The following is an 18,924-nucleotide window of genomic DNA, read 5'->3' as shown; positions in this document are numbered from 1 at the left end:
GGCAGAATACAGTACATAAACTTGTTTCATACTGTATACAGATGTAGCCACCAGTATCCGATCACTTGCCTGGGTAAAAACTAAGGCATCTTAGTAAATGCCTCAACATGCCTCAACATTTCTGTGAGATTCCTAATGGCCCATCAGATTAACACAGAAGGGGTCCCTGTAGTCCCATTCAATTTGAATGGGACTGCAGGGACCCCCCGCTGTGTTAATTCGATGAGCCATTGGGAATCTCACAGAAATGTTAAAGCATTTACAGTGAGATTGCCCCAGATTTTCCAAGGCAAGTGATCTAATACTGGTGGCTGCATCTGTAAACTGAAAAAGTACATGAATTAATTACCTCTGCTTTTCTTTTTAAACTCACAACACACTGTTTAATTCTCATGACACCATGCTAGCCACAGAGACATTTAGTAAAAGACAGCTCAAAATGGATTTTATTTACAGGCTTTTGAAGACATCTATATTGAACAGCGTAAAAATATAAAAACAGTGCTGGAATATGCAGACAAGGTCTTCACTTACGTCTTTATTCTAGAAATGCTTCTGAAATGGGTGGCATATGGATTTGCAAAGTATTTCACCAACGCGTGGTGCTGGCTGGACTTCCTGATTGTAGATGTATGTATATGTCTAAATATATACTTTTCCTGCAAGTATAAAATAGCATAGTTTGTCAATCAACTCCCACCTCAATGCAAGGCTTCAGAAAAGCTGAAATCCTAAATGAACAAAGTAGATACAACATCTGGAGCCGAATAAAGATCAATATCCCAAAAATCATTAAAAAAACAGATTTGATAAAATTTATATAATTTGAAGGCACCAATATTTGCTTTGTAGAGCAAACAACCAAAAAAACATAGGTGTCTGCGTACGTGTTATTGCAACCATTCTGGTGCTAACTCCCACTCAAGTCAATAGCAGTTAACGCCAGAACTGTGGTGATAACACGTACAGGCACGTTATACATGTGCCCATAGAAATGTAAATGGCTATAAGCACTGATAAGCTGTAAAATACCTTATGGCATATTCACTTCAGGTCCTTGGCATTTCAGGCTCACAAAATGTTGCAATTAATGCATAATACCAATGAGAATCTATTGTTCTTCTGTTTTGTGTAGATCTCTTTGATTAGCTTAATAGCTAATGCTTTGGGATACTCAGAATTAGGGGCCATTAAATCCCTTAGGACACTAAGAGCATTGAGGCCTCTGAGAGCCCTCTCACGGTTTGAAGGGATGAGGGTAAGATGACATGAAAGAATGTAAACAAAAAAAAATGCATGTCTATGATGTATTTTTGCTGTGAGTTGCATGTTTGAGTCATTATTGTTGCCATAATCTTAACACATCAGCAGTTTAAACCAATAATGCTCCATGCAATATTTTTCTTTGGGTCCCCTAAGTGAACATAAAAAATACATAGCTGACTTATTTTACTGTTAAGTGCAATAACTGCCTGAGTAAAAGCAATTTTCCCACATATTGATCTAGCACATACTGTAGGTGGCATTTAAATGGATGCATTTGGCCTAATTTAACTCACAGAAAATGTTCGCCTATAAAGAGCATGAACTTAGACAAATTGAATATGCTAAATATACTTTTTTTTTTTTTTTTTTAACTTAAACACTTTCTAATATTTAATAAACAAGTGTAATAAACAAGTGTGGTTATTGTAGATGCATTCATATAAAGAATAAACACTGCAGGTAACAAACGCATTATTTTTCATTCATGTGTTTTATATTCTTTGTAACAGCATTGTGGTTTAAAATGTTGGTAATTATTATTTTTCCTTATATTGAAACTATTTTTCTTCCATTTCTGTTTAAAGACACTTTCTATTTACCTCTTGTGTTTGAACCTTGAGAAACATGATTTTTTATTTGCATGCAGATTTGCATGTATTTGTCATTTTATAAAAATTGTTGTCCCACTTTGTATCTAGTCTCTTTATATGTATGTAATTGTGAGGTAGGTTATATCACACGACATGATATTAAATACTGAAATAGCTTTTGCTTAAAAATTAAATAGAAATACCTTTATCATCTAACTGAAAAAGTATTTCATATCATTTGTATTTATATATGTAGCCATATAGTAGATATCTTTCCATAAGAAGCTATTTATACCTTTGACTGAAGGGTAGAGGTATACTATACATTACAGAGACTTATTTACCCTACTATGGAAAACTTCTAATAGTGTACCTTCCACAACTTGCCTCACACTCAACCCCCCTTCTCAAACTTAACCCTATCACAGACACACACACACACACTCCCCCCATCACACACACACTCCCCCCATCACACACACACACTCCGCCTCCGCACAATCCCATACAAGTTATCCCCGTTTGCACAATACCAACGCAATTTCTCCCCAAGCTGCACAATTTCTCCCAACCTACACAATTTCTTCCTCCCCTTCACAATTACTCTCCCCCACTGTGTGCACACACACACACACTTTTACCTTGGTGGTGGTCTTAAGAGGACTGCACCCTTAGGCCTCGGCCAGGCTCCCCGCTGGCGTGCTGAGGCGCGCTGAGGCTCAGGTAAAGCGGGTGCTTTCCCTGGCCTTGTGGTTGCTTGCTCTGCGCGCCATCAGGGGGCGGGCTGGGGGCGGGCCAGTGGCGTCACGGAGCTGGTTCGCCCTCATTGGGCGAACCGCTCACGTGACCGGCCTGTCGCGCCGGCAAGTGGGGGAATTTTAAAATCTGCTAAGACCTACGCTTCCGCGAGCTTGCGGCTGTAGGGGCTCAGTGCTGAGCGGGAGCGCGCGTCAGCACGCTTCAGCAAGCAAGCAGTTAACATGGCCGAGGCCTTAAGCAAATCTTCCTTATGTACTCTAGTTTTATCCACATGTTTGTAACATTGTCCACCAGTGCTTTAAATAACAACATATACAGTACTAATTCATTGTTTATAAGCAAAAGCTAAATGATATATTTTTGTGCATTTGTAGTAATTGTTTTCTTTGATGTGTGCCATAGGTGGTTGTGAATGCCATTATGGGAGCAATTCCATCTATCATGAACGTGCTTCTGGTTTGCCTTATATTCTGGCTAATTTTCAGCATAATGGGAGTAAATTTATTTGCTGGCAAATACTACCACTGTGTTAATACTACAACTGGAACAATGTTCCATGAAACTAAAGTTAACAATGAATCTGAATGTTATATGTTAATTAATATGAATCAAAGTGCCCGATGGAAAAATGTAAAAGTGAACTTTGATAACGTTGGAGCTGGGTATCTTGCTTTGCTTCAAGTGGTAAGTAGCTAACTTAAATATTCTGTGTATATACTTCTATATATAGTGCAACAGAAATACATTTAAAATGTTCAAACAATGTACATATATATATATATATATATATATATATATATATATATATATATATATATATATATATATAAAAACAAAACAGAGAGCGCACGCCCCATAGTGTGACACTAACATTTAATGTTGGGGAAGGGTGGATGGAGGGATTAAAAACACTCACAAGGTTAAAATCAATATAAAGCAATTTGTGATATATAATCACCACCAGGCATGTCCAAACTGCAGCAGGGAGTCCAAAATTCGCTGGATATAGTCACTCGAACAGCGCTGTCCCTCTGGTACACTTGAAATCCTCCATATTGTTTTGGTATCAGAGTTTGGCCTTGAATTCACTGCATGTGCTCCCCGGCCGTAAAGGAGCACACTACGTGATGACGTAATGTCGTAGGTGCCGTCGTAGGTGCCAGTCCAACTCTCACTTGAAGCTGCTGGTAGATGTTCTCTGGTGCGTGAGTAGAAAGGCTCCTTAAAATCAATGATGCAGTCTTTGAGTTTTAGGAAAATCTCCAATCTCTGCTGGCCGCAATGTGTATCAGCGCTCGATACGGCCCGTCATGAGCTTGCGTGATGACGCAGTTCCGTTCCCTGACACGTTTCGTCACGTGCTGGGCAGGAATCACCAGCAACCCTTTGAGAAAGTCACAGCACGTGATGAAACGCGTCAGGGAACGGAACTGCGTCATCACGCAAGCGCATGACGGGCCGTATCGAGCGCTGATACACATTGCGGCCAGCAGAGATTGGAGATTTTCCTAAAACTCAAAGACTGCATCATTGATTTTAAGGAGCCTTTCTACTCACGCACCAGAGAACATCTACCAGCAGCTTCAAGTGAGAGTTGGACTGCAGGGTCTGGAGGCTGAGTGACCAAAGTTGGCGGTGATATATTTCACACACTGCTTGATTTTAACCTACCCTTGTGAGTGGATTTTCTACCCCCCCTCCCCTTTCCCAATAAATGTACTGTATTATGCTATGGGGCATGCGCTCTCTCTTTTTTCTTTTATTTATATATATACATATATATATATATATATAAATGTAAATACAACTGTATGCTCATCTGCATGTCTTAGGCAGGTCTGCAACCCCGTCTTTCCCCATTATCACCCAGCGCACAGCACTTCCACTGCAGCAAGGGATTCTGGGAAATGACATGCAAATGAGCACACAGTGCCACTTTTTGCTTCAAAAACCATTTTTAACATGGTTCCCTATAGGCTTAAGCTTTGCTGCAGTGGAAGTGCTGTGTGCTGGGTGATAATGGGGAAAGGCGGGGTTGCAGACCTGCCTAAGACATGCAGATGAGCATACAGTTGTATTTACATTTGCATATTTGCTTTGCTGTGTAGGGTTTTTGTCACTTTTTTTTACTCACCATAACTTAACTCAGTATTATATATATATATATATATATATATATATATATATATATGTATGTATATATGTATGTATGTATGTATATATATATATGAGACCAAAAATTAGATTAATGCATAAAGTAAAAATGTCACATACTCAGAATGTATAAATATATGTATTTATGTAATACACGTGGTATATTTGTAATAAATCCCTTAACAGTTATAATTAGCTAATGAAAGCCAGTTGAGAAAAAAAACAACTGAACTTTCTTTCATTTGTAGTTCGTTTTTGGTATTCTACTTTGAAAACTGGTAATGTGTCATGCGCAGCCCATATACATTTCAGGAGGGTATTTTACATCTGCATTTCATTCATAATACTGCCAACTGTTTTGAGCAATTGACCAACCAATATTGTTCAATTACTAGTTGGACAGCGGATAGTGAATAGGAAGATGTAGTCAGAAATTGTGCTTATTTTAAACATTTTAAACCTTACTACTTTTTTTCAAAGTGGATTGAGAAATATTACTTTTACACATTTCAGCAAACAAAGCCTTATTTAACTACTCAGAAATGTTCATTTGCATTCAACTGATTCTAGGTTTTTTTTAAAGTCAGATCATTACATTTTTGTACAATAATCTTCAAAAAAACAAAAACGTATGTGAATGATTTAATGTAAGAATTGTTGGTGGAAAATAAATGAAAGAATGTACTCTTTCTCAAAAGGCCACCTTTAAAGGATGGATGGAAATTATGAATGCGGCTGTTGATTCAAGAAGTGTGAGTATCTCAGTTTAAATATATTTACACAATAGTTCTCATGTTGTCTTTTATTAAGGTTAAATCAATTTTTTCCCGATACATTTAATCCAACACTTCAACCGTAAATCAAATAATAATTTGTTTTCAAACACACATAATTAATAAAAGACATGCACAATATAATTGTGTAATGGGATTGATCTCAGATTAAAGTTGGTTACAGTTCATATTTTGGGCTATTTACAAAAATGGTTAAACTCCCTTTACACTCCTTACAGAAAGCATAAGGCATCTAATAACTAAATAGGAGCTGGTTATCTATTGGCTTAAAATGTAGTCCCTAATTTATGGTCAGATCAATTATTACCCACTAAAAAGTACTGTATCACCTATACGACCTGATGGAATTAGTCCATGCCACAACTCTTCCTGTCCCACGCCTGTCATTGTGTACTTTCCCTTTATTTACCCGCTAATTTCTTTAAGGAACCCTTAATTCTGTAACACCATGTCCCAACTCTTTGTTTCTTTTCTCAGGCATTCTCATCACTGCTGGCTCCTTTAGCCAAAAATCCTGCATTACTTCCCCCTAATTGTCATCCTCTATTATTGTTTTGGCTCGTCGTAATAAGTAGACCCATACAGTATATACACAATGTGTACCTAGTGGCTCTGCCCAGAATCTATAGTTGCAGTAATGAAAGTCAGTTCAGTCTCTGAATGTGCACGCTCCATAATAATTAGGAATCAGTTCTAACACAACAATGCTCATTTGAATTAGATTAAATGTATTCATTTTGTTTCATTGTTTATTATTCTAAACTCATGTATGTAATCAACATTACCCTGGCTACTTCAATTTTACGCGTTGTGTACTCACTTAATGAAATTAACAATTTTGGTTGTAATCACTGAAAATGAACAAGTATTTTGTTTATTAACACTGATGTTTTAGATATGTTTCAATGTTTGTAAACGAATGTTGCTAACCATTTGTGCTCTACTTTCCGTAGATACATGACCAACCCAAATATGAGGACAACCTTTATATGTATTTATATTTTGTAATCTTTATTATATTTGGGTCATTCTTCACTTTGAATCTCTTTATTGGGGTCATTATTGATAACTTCAACCAGCAAAAAAAGAAGATAAGTATTATATGTGCATCAATAATGTGTGGGATTTGTGGTGTAACAGTTAAATGATTATATTATGCTACATTCTGCCCCCTTATCACATTTTGAATAAGGATCACATTTGTTTTATTTTCTTCTCCAGATTGCAATTCTGTAAGTTATATATGAATATACTATATATATATAACGGAAATAGCCGTATTAGTCCAGTTGCAATAGTTCAGAATAAATGAGTTCTTCAGTATTAGGTGATACCTTTTTTATTTGGACTAACAATGTATGTCATAGGACAAGCTTTCGAGAGTTTTCCTCTCTTCCTCAGGTCAGCGATACTGATATACAAAGGAATCTATGACTTAAACAGGGATTGGAGGGGAAAAAAAAGGAAGAATGTAGAACAGAGAGATGTATATGAGATGGGGTGGGGAAGGCACTGAAAGGGTGTTAAAAAAGAGATAAGGAAGGTGAGAATTGGGGATGGGGGGCTGTACATCCACAACATCTTCCCCCTCTGTGCTGCTGTGGATGTTCAGTCCCCCATCCCCAATTCTCACCTTCCTTATCTCTGTTTTAACACATTGAACAAACTGACGCACCATACAAAGGGGAAAATGGACAGGGGGACAGGGGGACAGGGGGGGGGGAGCGGATGAAGTCGGGTTGCATCTGAAAACTCCTGTAGTTAATAACTTTTCGTGCCTTCATCATTGGGTTTTGTCTTTACCTCCTACACGGCCTACAGTATATAGGAAGCTTTTTTGATGATAAAGATGCCTTGTAAACATTATTTACAACTGATACATTCTCTAATTTAGTTTATTGAGCATGAATGTATGTGCATTATTTGCAGTAGTTACACTGTTGCTTGCTAGTGCATTGACATTCATAATGTAAAAGATGCAGGCCCTTATTCTGGAAGGTGTGAAAAGTGCAGATGACGTGACATTAAAGGCAATGGGACTTTTCATGCAATAGCACGTCATCTGCGCTATCACACCTTATAGAATAAGGGGCTCAGTCTTTTATAATTGTCCCGCTTCATATGATACAAGATTTTTCATTGACTTGTAATTTCCTATAAACTTGAAGCAAATGTTTAACACATACATAGATGCATAAATATTCTTATTTAATTTGGATACCTATTTCAATAACATAAGCAAATTTACAGCCAACATATTGTAACCACTATTGATATCATATTTTACCTAGGAGGTCAGGATATCTTTATGACAGATGAACAGAAGAAGTATTATAATGCAATGAAAAAGCTGGGGTCCAAAAAGCCACAAAAACCTATCCCCAGGCCTGTGGTGAGATTATTAATCAATCGATTTCTTGTATGCTGCAATACTGTAAGAAGACTAAATATTATGTTACGTTACTCTGCCCCAATCAGACAATGGATAATGAGGACAGATTTATGCATTTTATGAATACTACAACTCAGTAAATACCCTCAAAACATTTCATAATGCATACATACATTATTTTTTTTAAATAAATTGGTCATTTAAGATAAATTCCTCACAATTTTTAGTTGGTTTTTATGATATTGTGGTACATATAACTGAAGATTTTGTGAAATGGTTGATATGTTGCACATACACATGCAGTGACTGTTATTGTACGCTCTAAAATGTTTGGATGGGAAATCCATAAAGCAATATTTCGGAGCGGATCAATATATCCATTCAAGCTAACAATGTGGCAAAAGCCACGAGGGAAATTGTGTTATCCATCTTCTAACGTGTTAGCAGGTACAATTACGGCCTCAACATACAGTGTACTAATCAAAAATATATCTTTCTTGTACCTCAACAGAATGTTTTCCAAGGTTTCATATTTGATATTGTAACCAAGCAAGCATTTGACATCACGATCATGATCCTTATTTGCCTTAATATGATGACCATGATGATTGAAACAGATGAACAGAGTGAAGAGATGAAGACAAACTTGTATTGGATAAACTTGGTCTTTATTGTCCTTTTCACGGGAGAATTTGTTCTCAAACTGATTTCCCTGCGCTATTATTACTTTACCATTGGCTGGAATGTATTCGATTTAGTTGTAGTCATTCTCTCGATTGTAGGTAAGGACACGTGTGCCATTATATTTTTCATATTTACCCCCTCTACAGCTTCCCATGGTAAAAAGCTTTTTTTTTGCCATGGATTCCGGGAAGTTACAGAGTGCGTGCGTGCGTGCGTGCGTGCGTGCGTGTGTGTAGCTTCAATAGCTTAAGTATACCCTTTGCTTGCTTCATTCATTATAACATCGCCGGAAGAAGAGATCAGTGTATCTCGAAAGCTCGCACAAATAAAAGCATTTCGTTAGCCACAGAACGGTATTATCTATTTATTTTTTGATTATATATATATATATTTATATTTATATATATATATATATATATATATATATATATATATATATATATGTATATATATATATATATACACAGAAAACAAACAAATTGGAGTAGCGCCTTAGTAAACTGCTCTAAATTAACAATAGCTGTGTTTAGACAAGATATAGCAATCAAACGATGTGACCAATAGATACCTGAAGGCGATATGTTAATATAACAGCTGTAAATAATAATAGACTAAACTATAAAATTGTTATAAAGAATATAAATATAAAAACCAGTCCACAAATTAGAGTCCAAGAATACACAACATCACTGGAGATTTGCAGCCCGAGTATATGGATCAGCAAATCCCAAGGATATCTGAAAACACAAAAGAATAACAGGCGCACTCCTAGTGTATTAAAGTATATAAAAGTTTTATGGAACTAAAGCATATAAAAAACGCACTCACAAACAGAGCATTAAATCAAGCATATATGAGATATACTCATTCGCCATAGACTGCATGGGTCCACGCCAACCGTTCCTCTAGTGCCTCCTCTGTTGTACCGGATAACTCAGTATAATGTATAGATGTTCCTGGATTAGCTAACCTAATGAAGAAGATCTTCTTCTTCTGCTCCTCTGATTCATGATTTTATTAATAATGGAATTTTATATATTTTTTCTTCATTAGGTTAGCTATTATGTCTATTGATGTCTCAATTAAGATTCAATGAGTATTTAAATATGGTGTCTTTATTAATATTATGTTTTTATTATAAGGTGATTTTATGTATGTATATTATTAGTGTTATTTTTATTTTTATGAAATGAGTAGCACCATATATACTTCATTAAGTTTGTCTTTTGTATACGGGTGTTTTGTAATACCCCTTTGATGTTTATAGTGTTCATACTGTTCATAATATAACATCAACCTTATCCCTATATATAGTATATCAATTCCATACTAGGTATTACTGCCATATAGATCAACTAACATTGCTGCCCGGCATCGAAATATGGTTAAATTGTGTGTAACCTAAGGTATCCGCCCACTAATCCTATTGGTTAAGTATATTGTCTATCTAGATATAAAGGTATCCTTCTGACCAATAGAATTACCCCCTGACAAAGGCTTTAGTGACGTAACGCGTAGGGCGTTTCCTAAAGTAGCGATCAGCTGTTTTCACCACTCACGAGCAGAGAGATTTACCTCTGCAGCTATTGAGGACTGTGTGTTTCGGGTTGCCGAGTTCCTCCTGGCTGCGGTGTATGCAGGATTTCCTGTTGAATAGTGGCAGCTGTAAGTGCCGATACCGGAGGACATTTGTATACGGGACGCTGAGTGATGACATCATCCAGTTCCAGGAACATCTATAATTCTACTAAGTTATCCGGTACAACAGAGGAGGCACTAGAGGAACGGTTGGCGTGGACCCATGCAGTCTATGGCGAATGAGTATATCTCATATATGCTTGATTTAATGCTCTGTTTGTGAGTGCGTTTTTTATATGCTTTAGTTCCATAAAACTTTTATATACTTTAATACACTAGGAGTGCGCCTGTTTTTCTTTTGTGTTTATATATATATATATATATATATATATATACACACACACACACAGGGCTTGATGACAAATTATCCCTATCCCTAGCCTCACCCCCACTTTTTAAAAAAAATGGAATAAATTCCTAATAACTAATTACAACATTCGTATTTTGACATAACAGTTTATTTATTTTATTACATTTATACTTTACTACATTTACTCCTTGTTACGTGTGTGTGTGTGTGTGTGTGTGTGTGTGTGTGTGTGTGTGTGTGTGTGTGTGTGTGTGTGTGTGTGTGTGTGTGTGTGTGTGTGTGTGTGTGTGTGACTAATCTGGGTGGGTAACTAGTCTGGGTGGGTAACTAGTCTTGACAAGTCCTTGACTAGTCTTGGTTTGACTAGTCATGGTGGGTGACTGACTGTGTGTGTGACTTACTGGGTGGGTGACTGACTGGGTGGGTTACTGACTGGGTGGGTTACTGACTAATTGACTGGGTGGGTGGGTGACTGACTGGGTGGGTGACTACATGTATGTAGGCACAACCGGGCCCCTGTGGGGGTGGGGTGGAACAGCCACGGGTGTGGCTCAGCACACTGTGCTTTCCTGGGGCCTGTGATGCACAGTCTGGTGTTGTAGTTTGTCTCAATTCTCTTATTTTCCACATCATTAACAAATAGGCACGCTGTACCTTTAAGACAAACAAAATCATAAAATCAAAGGATACTCCACGTTAAGGAAAAAATAGCCCTAAGCACTCTCGAAGTTAGAAAAAAATTGAAATATTTAATTAATACATCAAAACAAGAACAAAAATTAACAGCGATGTTTCAGACAACACACCATCCTTTCTCAATCTCCTAATGCAGTACTGAGACAACTGCATATTTTTATGAGGACGAACAATCACAATCAGCGTTAGACAGTACCATGGTCTTAGGGGGGTGGATATCTTAGGTGTTTAGAGAAAGGTAAAATGACAATTAGTCTGCATGACTTATGCACTGGTGATCACGAAGATATATATATATCACATGGATACCTACAAAACAAAGAAGAAAAGCGCCAGCACCATAGGACAATACTGTATATAAAAATTGTATTAGAACATAGACTAGTCACCAAGACTCACATAGTGGGTTAAAAAACTTTCAGTTGAGACAAGCTGTAAGCTGACGTCACCAGCTGGAGGGCGAATCTAGTGGTAGTCCACAAACAATACAGTAAATGCCAGTAGTGCTCGTACTTGATGAAATACTCATCTGGTACAGTAAAGTCATGATTGTATACCAACCACGATACATCTGAGACGCCGGTCAGGCAAGATTGATATTGTTGGTACCGGGGAGAATCAGGAGCCTTTCTAAGGACTTTACTGCCCCAGATGAGTATTTCTTGAATCACGAGCACTACTGGCATTTATTGTTTGTGGACTACCACTAGATTCGCCCTCCAGCTGGTGATGTCAGCTTACAGCTTGTCTCAACTGAAAGTTTTTTAACCCACTTTGTGAGTGCAAGTCTTGGTGACTACTCTATGTTCTAATAACATTTTTATATACAGTATTGTGCTATGGAGCTGGTGCTAGATCACTTAAGAAGCTACAGCCTACTCCATAACGGACTGCCTTCTGGAACTGGACATTTCATCACACCGTTTTCATTGGGACTGGTTTGATTAATTCATAATCACTTTCTACACTTTACATTATTCATATTTACTATTAACACTTTTACACCTGTATTAACACTGTATTAACTCTTATTTACCATTTACCATTCATCACTCTACCCCATACTCTTCTATCCCAATTCACTATTGATTAACACATTAGGTTATCGCTACTGATTTTGTGTTTATGATATATATATATACCTGTATATATATATATATATATATATATATATATATATATATATATATATATATATATATATATATATATATATAATGTCAAGTTTTATGCATGCAGTATGTAAAATGTTGCTAAACATAACCAAAAATGTAGGTTGGAAAAACATTTTTTTTTGTTCTTGCAGGTATGTTTCTGGCGGATATAATTGAAAATTATTTTGTTTCCCCAACATTATTCAGAGTTATAAGACTTGCCAGGATTGGGAGAATCCTGCGTCTTATTAAAGGAGCCAAGGGAATTCGTACCCTGCTTTTTGCATTGATGATGTCACTTCCGGCTTTATTCAATATTGGTCTCCTGCTTTTCTTAGTGATGTTCATTTATGCCATTTTTGGAATGTCCAAGTTTGCCTATGTTAAGAAAGAAGCCGGAATTGATGATATGTTCAACTTTGAAACATTTGGCAACAGCATGATCTGCTTGTTTCAGATCACAACATCTGCCGGGTGGGACGGTTTGTTAGCACCAATTCTTAACAGTGGCAAGCCTGACTGTGACCCAGAAATAGTCAACCCAGGAAGCTCTCTAATAGGTAATTGTGGTAATCCTTCAGTTGGGATTTTCTTTTTTGTTAGTTATATAATTATTTCATTTCTCATTGTGGTAAACATGTATATTGCAGTTATTTTGGAAAATTTTAGCGTTGCTACTGAAGAAAGTGCAGAACCATTGGGAGAGGATGACTTTGAAATGTTCTATGAAGTTTGGGAAAACTTTGATGCAGATGCAACACAGTTCATAGAGTACAATAAATTGTCAGATTTTGCAAACGCATTGGATCCACCTCTTCGTATAGCAAAACCAAATAATACTCAGCTTATTGGGATGGATCTCCCCATGGTTAGCGGTGACAGAATTCACTGCCTTGATATCTTATTTGCTTTTACTAAGCGTGTTTTGGGTGACGGGGGAGAGATGGATTCTCTTCGTCTATCAATGGAGCAACGTTTCATGGCATCTAACCCTTCGAAAGTCCCCTATCAACCAATCACAACAACTTTACGACGTAAGCAGGAGGAGCTGTCTGCTGTTGTTATCCAACGTTGCTACCGCCGTTACCACTTGAAAAAATCAAGGAGAGATAAAAATAAATGTGCTGACTTCAAAGCTAAAAATGAAGGAATTGTTTTAAATAAGTATAATGAAAACACCACCACAGAAATGTCCGACGTGTCCGCCTCAGCCACTTCACCACCTTACTATGATAGTATAGAAAATAAACAAAGAGAAATATGAAAAAGACAAAGTGGAAAAAAGAAAACAGAAAAGATACAAAAGGACATAGGAAATAACATATTACATTACAATATTCATGTAATGAACAGTTTACAACCTGTAAAGGTGACTTTTTTTTTATGTCAGCAGGTCTCTGCACGGAGATCTATGCCAAACTGACTTTATTCAATGTATGATGTATGTTTAGTGCCTATATAACCATATGAGAGTTACCTTTTATACCGTTGTAACACTTTAATGAGCTTGTTGCGGGGTACACTTTTACTCCCAGATGACACTGTTGTAGGGGCGACCGTTTCTACTCAGTCAGTGTGGGAACATTTAGACATAGAGGTTATACATTGCTCAACTATCTCAGTAACCACTATTGCACTTAATTTCCTGGTACAGTACATTTAGCATTTACAAAGGTGGTCATCCTTTATAAACATACGTATTGACTCTACTATGTCTATTAGGTTCTTACAGTATGTGAAGAAAAATGCATGCATTCTACAAGGAAAATTGAATTAATCCATCCATTGTTTATTATGGAAGGCAACTTTAAAAGATCCTAATAAGAGATCAAGTAGCAGATGTCTGCATTTGTAATTCTTCACAGAATAGATCATTTTTTATTTCTTTTTTTAAAGCTTTAGGGTATATGTTATATTGCAAACTAACATGTCCAATAAATTGTATGGTGCCTCTGAAGTTTCAACTTCAATAAATATGCGTCTTTGTAAAGTGCTCTTCTGTAAAAAAAAAAACACACATAAATGCGTAAATGTTCGTCATATACATGACCAAAAGCAGTAATACTTTTGAAAACATTGTATTGCTTTATCTGGTAATATCGTTTAGCAGTTTTCATCTCTCAATAGTAATATCTTTTAATGAAATAAATATGTCCTATAATCCTAATAGCTAATTTATGGTGGATGTATTCTAGTACAGTACATGAACTCAAATTGTTATTTATCTCAACGTTGTTGAAGACATTACAGATGTTTATATTTGCCTTTACACTATTGTATACAATGTCCAGGGATATTTAATATAGAAAGCCATACTATATGTCTGTTGAAAAAAAAAAGTTTCACATCAGGTCATATCTTGCAGGTAATCTACTTTACATTCATAATATTTAACTGTCCTGTCTATTTACAGCCAGATGTAAGTGAATATATTAAAGCTTATCTTAACTTTGTAACACAATATAAATATTGTATGAAAATATCTCCTTTTCTCAGACTTTTGTACATAAGTCAACATGTTTATTGCTGCTGCTGAGTTCTGTGTTGTTCGCCATTAATGGGTCATATTTTCACAAAATACCAAATTGATGAATAAATAACAAAAGTCGCCACATTGATCCTAGATTTGTATTCTTGGATTATCAATGCGTAAATAAATTGTGGAATAATTAAACATTTAGTCAGTTTTTTCCAAGAAGTGACACTTGTGATTTAGTTAGGTAATAAAAATGTTTAAAAAAAACCTGTCATTTTCAAACACTAGCTTTATTAAACAATTTGAGATAAAATGTATTGTGTTTGTAAAAAAGAACAACTGAATTAGTCTACAGCTGGTAACACAGACTGATTTCATCGATCACATGAAATTAATGATTATTTATCTCTTTACAATGCAAATATTTATTTCCGGTAAAGTTGATCAGACAGAAAATCCTTGGGGTCCATGTATCACTGCAAAAGTAGTGCAAGTCCAAGGCAAAATATGCACCAAATACATTTAAATAAAAGGAACAAAACACATTGAAAGTGCCATTGAGTTGGACCGGTTTTGTTTTCATAAACAATGTAGTCTGTCTATCCTTCTACATCAAAACAAAAGGTATTTCAAAATACTTTTCTTGCACTCAGAGACAATGTTCTAGGCACCCTAACAGGTGCAGTAATAGGCTATCCATAATTATTCATTAACAGCTGTTTAAAATGAATGTCTGTTAACAACCATAAGTGGCTTTGCTCAAGGAGACCACGTGCAAAGTGAAAAAAGAACATTACTTTGAGGATGTACTGTATGTCCGAAAAATAGTGTCACCGAACAAATTGGTTGAATGTATTGGTCACCTGAATGCAGAACATTGCATGTCCCATATTAATAAAAAAAATAAACATTACATTATATTGAGTTTGTCGGCATATCTGTTTGTGTATTTTTAGCTTCATCTAAGTCCATAACATCTCACAATGACCAGGAGATAGATGTTGGTTGACTTTAGACTATTGTGCACATTTTTACACTGAAGAGTTGTTTGTAAAACTCACTGCATGTACAGTAACCGTTTTACATGAAGGTATTTTATAGTAAGGACAGTTTAATATAAAAAAAAATGTTTGACAGTACTAGAGAAGATGACATGAGACTTGTAGAGGCTGCACTTTATATTTCTGTAAATGTTGCATATTTTGGAAAAAAAAATGCATGCTACAAAATTGATCAGTGATGAGTAAGTTTGCACCTAACTGGTTATTTTAATTAGAGAGATCCAACACATACTGTAATGTTAATTCCTGAAAATATTAACTCCTGACCCACTGGCGTGTTACAGAACCCCCCAAACACTAGTAGATAATCCATTGATATGGGCTAGTAATTTCTGGCTAGTTAGGAAGGAACCACACAGAATTAGCAGTTGATGCTATGTACTGTAAAATTGATATATTCGTTGTTGTCTCATGAAAAATAAAGATATTTCTGAGAGCTGTAATTTCTCTTATGCCAAATAAAGACTATGCACAAATAAATTCAGTAGCAAACCATAATTAAATAAAATACATATGTGCTATTAATAATATACCTAACAGGAACTATCACAAAAATAAATAAATGTATTTATCAAAAGTACTCTCTTGCATTCTCTCAGAAACAAAGTGTGCATCATCTTTAATGCATCTAAATATTATTGTTACAGGTTAAATCCGAGCCACGGAAAAAAATATTTATTTATTTATACAGTATATAAAACAAGGATCTTTTTTAAGAGAACAGATGATCCCAAGCTATACCACAAACAGCCTCCAGATGGAGCAGCTGCAACTTGCACATACTGTACATGCCAGTTAAACCATGCCTGTGACCTTGATGTTTCTTCATGCAAGTAGCGTTATGAAGAATCAAAGAACATCTACCCAGTAGAAGGAGAAAGGTTGAAAGTGAAAATTGTAAGAAAAGAAAGATAGAATTAGAAAGGACACTTGTAGAATAATAAAGTATATTATGTGAACAGTATACATACATTCTTACCAGGGAATATAGTGTGTAATTATAACCATGCCATGAGCAATTGGAAGAAATGATGTATATATTTTTCATTAGTTATAATAATTAATTTGGTTAGAAATAAAGGTTGGAATTGCCATTAAGTAAAACAATTACTGTTAAATATGTATTTTACAAATGCTCCCAATTTTTAATCAATCACATTGTTACCTTAAAAACAAACCTTTCTCAATCTATGAGCTCTCTTACTGCTGCGGCACAGTTTATTCGAGCATTTGCCCGTTCTGTGCCGCAGCAGTAGCCTGGCGCGCGCCCGAGTGTGACGGGCGCACGCCGAAGCAGCGGAAGAGCGCCCTCCGATCGGGGCGCTCTCCCTACCGCTGCCGGGTCCGCCGGGTCCCCCGGAACCCCCTGCCGCTGTCCCGCGATCGCGGGACACCAGGGCTCCCTCGGGGAGCCCCTGGACACGCGTGCAGGGGGCGCACGCTCCCGATGACGCGTGACCGCGCGTCTATGACGCGCGGCACGCCGAGGGGCGGCCACTAGCAAGCCGGGAGATTTCCCGGCTTGCGGTACCGACCACACTTCAATAAAGTGTGTCGGTAGTGTATGTGTTTGTTCTGATTGAGAGATTGAGGAACTCACGTGGAGGAGTTACATTAGGTTTTACTCACAGAGGCAGAGTTTTGGTCTGGGTCATTTGGAAATTATTTCATACACTGCAAGCCAAAAAGTGTCAGATTTGCAAATTCAGGCTATGTAATCGACCATGCATGTTGACTAGACTTGTGTGGTGTATATTTGCCTTTCAATTTTAAAACTATGTTACCCATGGCCCTATGACTGAAAAGTCATTTTCTAAATCAATTGGGCCACCTCAACACTTAACATTTATTTACAGAAGAAATAAAGGCAGAAACCTAGCTTTAGTATTATGGATGTGCTCTATGGAGCACAACAACTTAGTAACATTGTGTAAATTTCGTTTTCTTTCAACTTAAACTGTCTGCATCAAAATGCTACATTTCCATTGGTGTTATTTTAGATATGTACAGTACTGTAGCAACAAAGAGACATATGTGGATGTACATACTGTAGGTATACTTATTATAACAAAAAGATCTACCACGTGTTTGCACCACTAGATGCTGACTAGCCTGAAGCCAGGGTCACGAATGGTGTATGAATGACTCCAGTTAGCTTAACTCATGTCTCACCTCTTCCAAAGCACAAACCAGTCCTTTTCTCTTTCTTGATTTTATTGAGGGAAATCACAGGGAGATAGGTGCTTGCAGATGTAATATGGTAGAGTGCTTCTCTGTCTGATGTGCAGTGTATCAATGATGAGACAGTGTAAAACAAAAAGGCCTTGCTAGGGTAATAGCAGGCAGTACTCACTCAGAGTCCAGGGTGAAAGGAAAGTGAGGAGCAGTGTGGGTAAAGGGAATAGCCTTGGGACAGACTATCTTAAAACAAACAGAAGGGGGGACAGACTAGCCCATTCTGGAGAGAAAGGCTGGGGCTGCTATGGCAACTCACAGAATGTCTGAGGGAACTACAACATGTAGCAATAATGTTGCATGTTACACAGGCACAGTATGTTTGTGCAAACTCCATGCAGCTGGGAATAACATCTGACAGGCAGAAGCTGCCAGGGAGAGAGGGGGGTGAGTCAGAAATGTAGTTCTTGTTCCATGACACTCCCCGTCTGGTATCTGTAGATACCAATTTATAACAGACTATGTGGAACATATGTGCAATGCATAACAAAGATAACATCACATTCTCAAACGATGCAAGAGTCCATGTCCACATAGCGATGTGACACCGGCCGGTATCACTGGTATCAAGGTCCCTTGGTCAAGATTATTTGGCAAAGGATTCAGGGTGGATGCACAGCTCCAGGTTTGCTGGTTGCACCACAATGTCTTTGTGTAAAGGTCTCTGGCACTGTTTCCATTTAGCCTTGTGAGAGAACAGTCTTTTTGTCTCTGT

At 37.0% G+C, this 18,924-nt stretch overlaps 1 protein-coding gene across 1 annotated transcript in view; it reads left to right on the top strand.

The window, feature by feature from the left end:
- Positions 1-16,312, top strand: part of LOC142499604 (sodium channel protein type 2 subunit alpha-like) — a 73,016-nt gene extending 56,704 nt beyond the window's left edge. Inside the window, 9 exon segments of the mRNA XM_075609186.1 lie at positions 457-630; positions 1,136-1,258; positions 3,018-3,299; positions 5,468-5,521; positions 6,517-6,654; positions 7,851-7,955; positions 8,467-8,737; positions 12,590-13,676; positions 13,678-16,312. Of these exon segments, the coding sequence (XP_075465301.1) occupies positions 457-630; positions 1,136-1,258; positions 3,018-3,299; positions 5,468-5,521; positions 6,517-6,654; positions 7,851-7,955; positions 8,467-8,737; positions 12,590-13,676; positions 13,678-13,750 (2,307 nt within the window). The 3' untranslated portion in view covers positions 13,751-16,312.
- The last annotated feature ends 2,612 nt before the right edge of the window (positions 16,313-18,924 follow it).

The sequence above is a fragment of the Ascaphus truei genome, chromosome 7 (genome assembly GCF_040206685.1).
Source record: "Ascaphus truei isolate aAscTru1 chromosome 7, aAscTru1.hap1, whole genome shotgun sequence".
Classification (NCBI taxonomy): Eukaryota; Metazoa; Chordata; class Amphibia; order Anura; family Ascaphidae; genus Ascaphus; species Ascaphus truei.
Note: the sequence above shows the minus strand (reverse complement) of the source record. Positions and strands in the feature narration are given on the sequence as shown.